A 7,079-nucleotide genomic window follows, 5' to 3' on the forward strand; every position below is an offset into this window, starting at 1 on the left:
TGGAGCTTATCAGTGTTCTAGGGCATGAAGATATAGTCAACTCTTTTTAGGAGTTGGTTCAGGGGCAAGACTTGCAAACTGATGATCTGGAGGCTCAGCCAAAAATTGTTACTGATACTTTGAAAGTGATGGATGATCATGCTGGTATAACTCAGTGTGAACTAAATGAGATAGAGCAAGTTGAGGTCTTTGGATAAAGAAGAGGATGTTGTCATTGGATCAAAGTTGATTCCTAATAACAAGATTGTAGATAGCACAAACGAGTGCTTAGCTAATATCTCTATACCTGATAACAAGGCTGAGAAGGATAAGAAAGTGGAATCTATTTTGGAGAAGGAACAGGCTACTCATGTATTATCAGCAAATGTTAGCATGAATAATGAGAATGGTGGTGATATGAGCTTAAAAGTCGATGCAGATAATCTAAGGGTGACAGATGAGATTTATAATGTGGATGATGTAGACAATACTAGTAGTAACTTGCAGTTGATTTGTTGTTAGCCTAAGAGAGGTGCAGATACAGAAGAAACAATTATTCCTGATGTCAAGGATGCTCAGCCTCTGAGTGTTGATAGAAGGCTTTCTCCTAATAAAGCTTTGCATGATGTTGTTTCACATAATCTACATGATGAGAAAGAAAACTTGACTTTGGTCAATAATAAGAAAGAAGATGCTGATGGTGTTGCTATTGATACGAATCTTCAACCGATGTGCATAGAAGCAGGATTATCTCTAAAAACACAAGGCAAAGGGTCAAGAAAAGGAAGAAAGCACAATTCTTCTGATGTTCCACAAATAGTGAGGTACTCAACAAGGAACAACTCTAAGAAATCTATTAAATGATTGTTAAATATTTATTTTGGGACATAAGATCAGGGAATTCTCAACAAGCATTTCATAGAGTCCAAATGTTAAATAGGCATCATAAGTTCTTTTTGGTGGCTTTGATGGAACCTTTTCAGCATCAGAGACAGATTCAGAAATATAGAAGGAGACTTGGAATGCCTTATGCTAATTTCAACTGTAATGGTAAAATTTGTTTTTTTGTTCAACATAATGTAGATGTTGAGGTTCTTTTGGATACTGAACAATCCATTACTGTAAAGCTAAAGTTTTAAGAATTGAATAGAGACATAGTGGTTACAATGGTCTATGCTAAATGTTCAGAAGTGGAGAGATTGCAGTTATGGGATAGTTTATACTTCTTGGCTTGTAACATGACATCTCCTTGGCTGATTGGAGGAGATTTCAATGTTATATTGAATGAAGAAGAAAAAAATAGGAGGTTTACTAGTAGTTCCACAAGAATATGAAGATTTTGCCTTTTGTCTGAATTCTTGTGAGTTGCATGAGATGCCTTTTAAAGGGAGTCCTTTCACTTGGTGGAATGGTAGGGCTGCTAATGACTGCATTTTCAAGAGGTTGGATAGGGTTGTGCATAATCATTCATTCCAAAATTGGTTTAGACATCTTGAAGTGGAGCATTTGTCAAGGACTGGTTCTGATCATGCACCATTACTTTTATCTTGTGGAGATCAAGTGGAGAATTTTATCAAACCATTCAGATTTTTTAAATTTTTGGTGGAGCATGATACTTTTCTTGACTTTATTAAGCAGCAATGGGAAGCAGACTTATCTGATGATGTTTTTCTTTCCTTTAAGCTCAAAATGAAGAAACTGAAAGTTGCTTTAAGTAAATGGAGTCAGGTTACTTTTGGTGATATTTTTAAGCAACTAGTGATTAGAGAAGATATAGTTAAGATTAAAGAGCAGTTGATTGAGGAGAACCCTTCTAAAGAAAATAGAATGGTGATGCAAAAGGCTCAAGCTGAACTTAAACTGTATCTTCACTATGAGGAAGAATTCTAAAGGCAAAAAGCTGGGATAAAAATACAAGATTTTTCCATAGTCTGGTAAAAGGAAGAAGGAAAAGAATCCAGATCAAGAGGATTCAAGATGCTGATGGAACTTGGTTAGAGGATGCTGATAGAGTTGTTGGTGAAGCTGTTAAATTTTTTCATAAGCAATTTACTCATGAGGAGGTTAGTAAAGATTCTCCAATTCTTAATCATATTCCTGAACTAATTAGAGAGGAGGATAATATGCTACTTGCTGAACAACCTACTATGGAGGAAGTACAAAAGGCAGTGTTTGAATTAAATAGAGATAGTACTTGTGGCCCTCATGGCTTTTCTAGGATCTTTTATCAGAAGTGTTGGGAGGTGATCAAGGCTGATGTATTTAGTGTTGTTAAAGCTTTCTTTGATGGTCAGACTCTTCCCAAGTCAATCACTCACACTAATCTAGTATTGCTGCCAAAGAAGAATATTGTTGAGTCTTTCTCTGGTATGAGACCTATAATTCTTAGCAACTTTATTAATAAGGTCATATCTAGAGTAGTTCATGATAGATTGGACAGATTACTTACAAGGGTGATATCTCCGAATCAATTAGGTTTTGTCAAGGGCAGGAATATTATTGAGAATGTATTGTTGTGTTACACCTCGGAAATTTCCCCTTGGTGCACAAGTGAATGGACCCGCAAAGGGCATAATGAATACGAGGCTTGGATAAGCAAGAAATAGTAATTGATAGTACTAATTAAGATTTCCAAAGACATTCGGATTGAAGAAAGAAAGTTGTTAAGGAAAGCGAGTTATAAGTTAGTGTGTCGGGCCAAAAATTATGAGTATTGAGTTAATGATGCCTTAAGGATGTTTTGGAGAAGAGTTATAACGTCCCTTAGATTGCTAGTGAAGTGATAAACAAGTGTTAAGAAGGTTCCATAAGGATTGGAGATCAAACGAAACGACGGGAACCATTCGGAGTGGAGCGCGAGTTCCACGACCATGTTCCACGGACAGCATCATGATCCACGGACCGTGGATGTGTCCGTGGAACAGCCGCGCAGAAGATGGCTGGTGGTCATGAACCACGACCAGTTCCCGCCTACTTTGGGTTCCACGGACAGTGGAACGATCCCGCGGAAGTCCCGTAGGCGAAATGGTTCCAAGTCTTTAAATGTAATCCCACTTCACTTATTTCATTTCCACCACCCTTCTTCATCTCTCAAGACCTCTAGAACCTTCTCTATCTTTCATCCATAAGAAAACAAAGGGAATCAAATATCAACAACAAGAAATCAAGTGAATCAAGTGAAGAAAACTTCATTTAAGTCATTCAATTCAAGAAATCTCAAGAAAGGAAAAATAGGGTTTTGGTGGAAAAGGTGAATTGTCATCCAAGGCTTATTCCTCTATCATTTAAGGTAAGTTTTATGATCTTTCTATGTTGTTTGAAGTATTATTAAGTTGAAGCACATGGATTATAAGAGAGTATAGAAAATGGGTTACAAATGGGTGAATAATGTCATTGTGGAATAGTGGTTGGAGTGAATCATGAAAATGGTTACGTTGAGATTATAAATGCGTTATGAACGACATTTAGAACATGAAATAAGTATCGTATGTGTAAGTACGCGATGATAGACTTTGGTCATGATTGTGGTGAATTGGAGTAGAATTATGAAATGTGAATAATGTAAGCAAATGACAATTGTTGCTAGCGATATTGTGATTGTCGTTGTGAATGTTGGGAGTCGATATGGAATATGGCGGAAAGTAGTATAAACAAAGGAAACGCTGCTCAATTTTCTTTAGCCTTAAGAAGCATATTTTTGTAATATCCTAGCTAACGACGATACAAACTCTCTTGAAGGTAGAACGTGTGCATTAAAGGAGAACGAGCCAGCAATCGAATAGTTAAACGACAAAGGTATGTGAGGCTAGTCCTTTCTTTCTAAGGCATGACTCTATGGTATGAATCCTCCTATCTCGCTATGACTTCTCTATATATGTGTGTATCGGAAATGATGAGTCTACGTTATGAAGAGCTCTCGTAAGATGAAGTTAAGAGGTATGTTGTGAATATGATGAGGAGCCTAAGTCTAGAGATTCCAAAACTTATGGCACAAGATTCCTACGAGTTAATGACCTTCATACGATATTTTACTATTACTCATTGTTGCTAGACCTATTTTATGATGTTCGTCTCTTTCCTTTCAAGACATGATTTTCCTCCTTCTCCGAATCTCCTAAATTAGAAGAACTAAGAGCTTACGTTCATGAATAGCCATACGAGAGAAAGATAAGAGATATATTATGAGTACGATAGTAATGACGATGAGTCTATGACTATAAGGAGCTACACATGTGTAAGATAAAGAAGAAAGACAAGGCACAAGTATGACAATCGATGATGATGAGTTAAATCTAAAGAGTCCTAAAGTGAGAGATGATGCCCACGAAGTCAATGATTCTAAGTATGGTTCCATTGGTGTTTCTTATTATATACACTCACCTTAAAATGTTAGTCCCTTCAAGGTGATATGCGATGATTTGATTACTCCATACGGTAGTCGGGGTTCCACGACCTTATGTCACCCCGACATAGCTATAGTCACCTCCAAGTCCTAATGTATGCTTTGCCGATGTATGTATATGTAGTGATGCTAAGTTATGAAAAGACATGATATGATGCTACCCAAAATCTACTGATGTTGATTATTATATACACTCACCTTATGCTTGTTCCTTCAAGGTGAGGCAGGATGCTTATAAATGCTCCATAATGAAATCGGGGGTCCACGACCTTATGTCACCCCGATGAAGTATGATTATCTATGAGTCTCCGTGCATGCATTATGATGAGTGATGATAAGCATATTATGATGAGTATACTATGATGAGCATATTATAATGAGCATGTTGTAATGAGCATGTGATGATATCACACCGCGCCTATATGGCCGGGCAGTCACAGCCGCTGGGCGGACAACGTATACACCATGGCCAAATGGCATGGGCGGCACCACTTAGTGGGCGGCATGAGATGGTACCCGAACGCGGGAGGCTGACGCGAGGCTAATGCGCGCTAATATTATTGATTATCACACCGTACCTGTATGGTCGGGCAGTTTATACATTTATGCATATATAACATGATGATGATTATGAGAGTAAGTCCGCATGTATTATTTCTTTTATAATTCAGTCAGTTACAAATTGCTCCTCATTGATGTCTCCCTTAGTTCATTGATGACTTATTATTATTTATGCCTTACATACTCAGCACAATGTTCATACTGACGTCCTTTTCTTTGGACGCTGTGTTCATGCCCACAGGTAGACAGGGAGACGTTGCAGATCCATAGGAGCTATCAGCAGATATACCGGAGCCCTCCTTTATTCCGGAGGTGCTATTTTGAGGCTGTCTTTTGTGTACATATATTTTAGGCATGACGGGGTCCTGTCCCGTCCATAGGTCTAGTACTCTAGTAGAGGCTCGTAGATACGCAGTGTGGGTAGTATGGTCCCATAGTCTCTATGTATGTGTGTATATATATATATGTATTGTTTTGCTAGCCGAAGGGCTTATGTTTATAAAAGCAAACATGTTTCAAATGTTAATAGTTTTCTATGATTATGAGCATAGGATATGAATGAGAACAGATGAGTAGCAGGATGGGTGGTGTTCGGTGGTTAGCCCCGGATACCCGTCATGGCCCGTAGCCCGGGTCGTGACATGTTGACACAAGAAATTGCAACTTATATTAGAAAGAGAGGAAAAACAGCAAATGTTATGAGTAAGTTGGATATGACAAAAGCATATGACAGGGTCTCATGGTTATATCTCTGTAAGGTGATAAAGAAGATGGGATTTTCTGGAAATTTCATTGATCTTATATGGAGATTGTTGGCAAATAATTGGTATTCTGTGCTTTTAAATGGTCAGGCACATGGTTTCTTTCACTCTACAAGGGGTGTCAAGCCGGGTGATCCACTCTCTCCTGCTGTTTTCATCATAGCTGCAGAAGTTCTTTCAATAGCCTTAAACTCTTTGTTTGATCAGCCTGGTTTTGTTGTTTATGGGATGCCAAAGTGGAGTGCTAAGCTGAATCATCTGGCATATGCAGATGATACAAGCATCTTTCCAGCTGTAGACAACTACTCTTTACGTATGATCATGGATACTCTTCAAGAATATGAGAAGATATCTGGACAGCTGATAAACAAGAGGAAAAGTTCTTTTTATATGTTCAACAAAGTTTCAAATGAGTTGAGTTAACAGGTTGAAGCAGAAACAGGATTTGTGAGAGGGAAATTTCCTTGTACATATCTTGGAGTACCAATTACTCATGCTAGGAAAAGGAAAGTGGACTATACTGAGTTATCGAAGAAAGTCAAAGACAAGTTGCAAACTTGGAAAGGAAAGCTACTGTCTTATGGTGGAAAAGCAGTTTTGATCACAAGTGTTCTTCAAAGTATTCCAATTCATGTTCTATCTCTTTTATAAGGCCTCCTAAATGTGTTATTAAAGAACTACACAAGATCTTTGCAAAGTTCTTTTAGAATAATAAAGAGGAAGGAAGAAGCAGACACTTGTCATTTTGGCTTAACATGTGCTTTCTTAAACATGAAGGAGGATTGGGATTCAGGTCTATTTATGAAATGTCCAAAGCCTATGTGCTAAACTTTGGTGGAAGTTTAGAACCACTAGTTCACTTTGGGCTAATTTCATGTGGAACAAATACTGTAAGAAGCAAATTCCTTAGGTGGTTCAATGGAAAGGAGGCTCACAAGTATGGAAGATAATGTTGGAAGCACGGGAAAGTATTGGGCAAGAAATCTGGTGGAAGCCAAAGAATGGAAGTTCAAACATCTGGTGTGATAATTGGACTAAGTTAGTGTCACGACCCGACTAGGGCCATGACGGGCACTCGGGGCTAACCACCGAGCACCACTCATTCTATTACTCATCCTGCATTCATTCATATTTCTTATGCTCATAATCATAGAAAGCTATTATCATTTGAAACATATTCACTTTATATGCATGATCCTTCACATTATCAAAATATATATATATATATATATATATATATATATATATATATATATATATATATATATATATATACACACACACATACTATGAAAGCTGCGAGACCATATTACCCACAACTACACGTCTACGGCTACACTAAGTGCTAGACATAGGACCGGACAGACCCCGTCATG

At 37.9% G+C, this 7,079-nt stretch overlaps 1 protein-coding gene across 1 annotated transcript; it reads left to right on the forward strand.

The window, feature by feature from the left end:
* Nucleotides 1-1,263: 1,263 nt before the first annotated feature.
* On the forward strand, nucleotides 1,264-6,653 carry LOC132042545 (uncharacterized). The gene is made up of 5 exons (XM_059433071.1): nucleotides 1,264-1,841; nucleotides 1,910-2,486; nucleotides 5,794-5,997; nucleotides 6,130-6,322; nucleotides 6,481-6,653. The coding sequence occupies exons 1-5, from the start codon at nucleotides 1,264-1,266 to the stop codon at nucleotides 6,651-6,653; spliced, it is 1,725 nt and encodes a 574-aa protein (XP_059289054.1).
* Nucleotides 6,654-7,079: the final 426 nt, after the last annotated feature.

The sequence above is a fragment of the Lycium ferocissimum genome, unplaced genomic scaffold (assembly GCF_029784015.1).
Source record: "Lycium ferocissimum isolate CSIRO_LF1 unplaced genomic scaffold, AGI_CSIRO_Lferr_CH_V1 ctg16043, whole genome shotgun sequence".
Taxonomy (NCBI): Eukaryota; Viridiplantae; Streptophyta; class Magnoliopsida; order Solanales; family Solanaceae; genus Lycium; species Lycium ferocissimum.

Excerpts from the sequence above, each read along its gene's own strand:
- LOC132042545 (XM_059433071.1), top strand. The coding sequence starts at position 1,264 with ATGAAGAAGAAAAAAATAGGAGGTTTACTAGTAGTTCCACAAGAATAT. Across the intron at positions 1,842-1,909 it reads GCTCAAGCTGAACTTAAACT|TCTGGTAAAAGGAAGAAGGA; the intron begins GTATCTTCACTA and ends ATTTTTCCATAG. Across the intron at positions 6,323-6,480 it reads GATCACAAGTGTTCTTCAAA|GAGGATTGGGATTCAGGTCT; the intron begins GTATTCCAATTC and ends TTAAACATGAAG.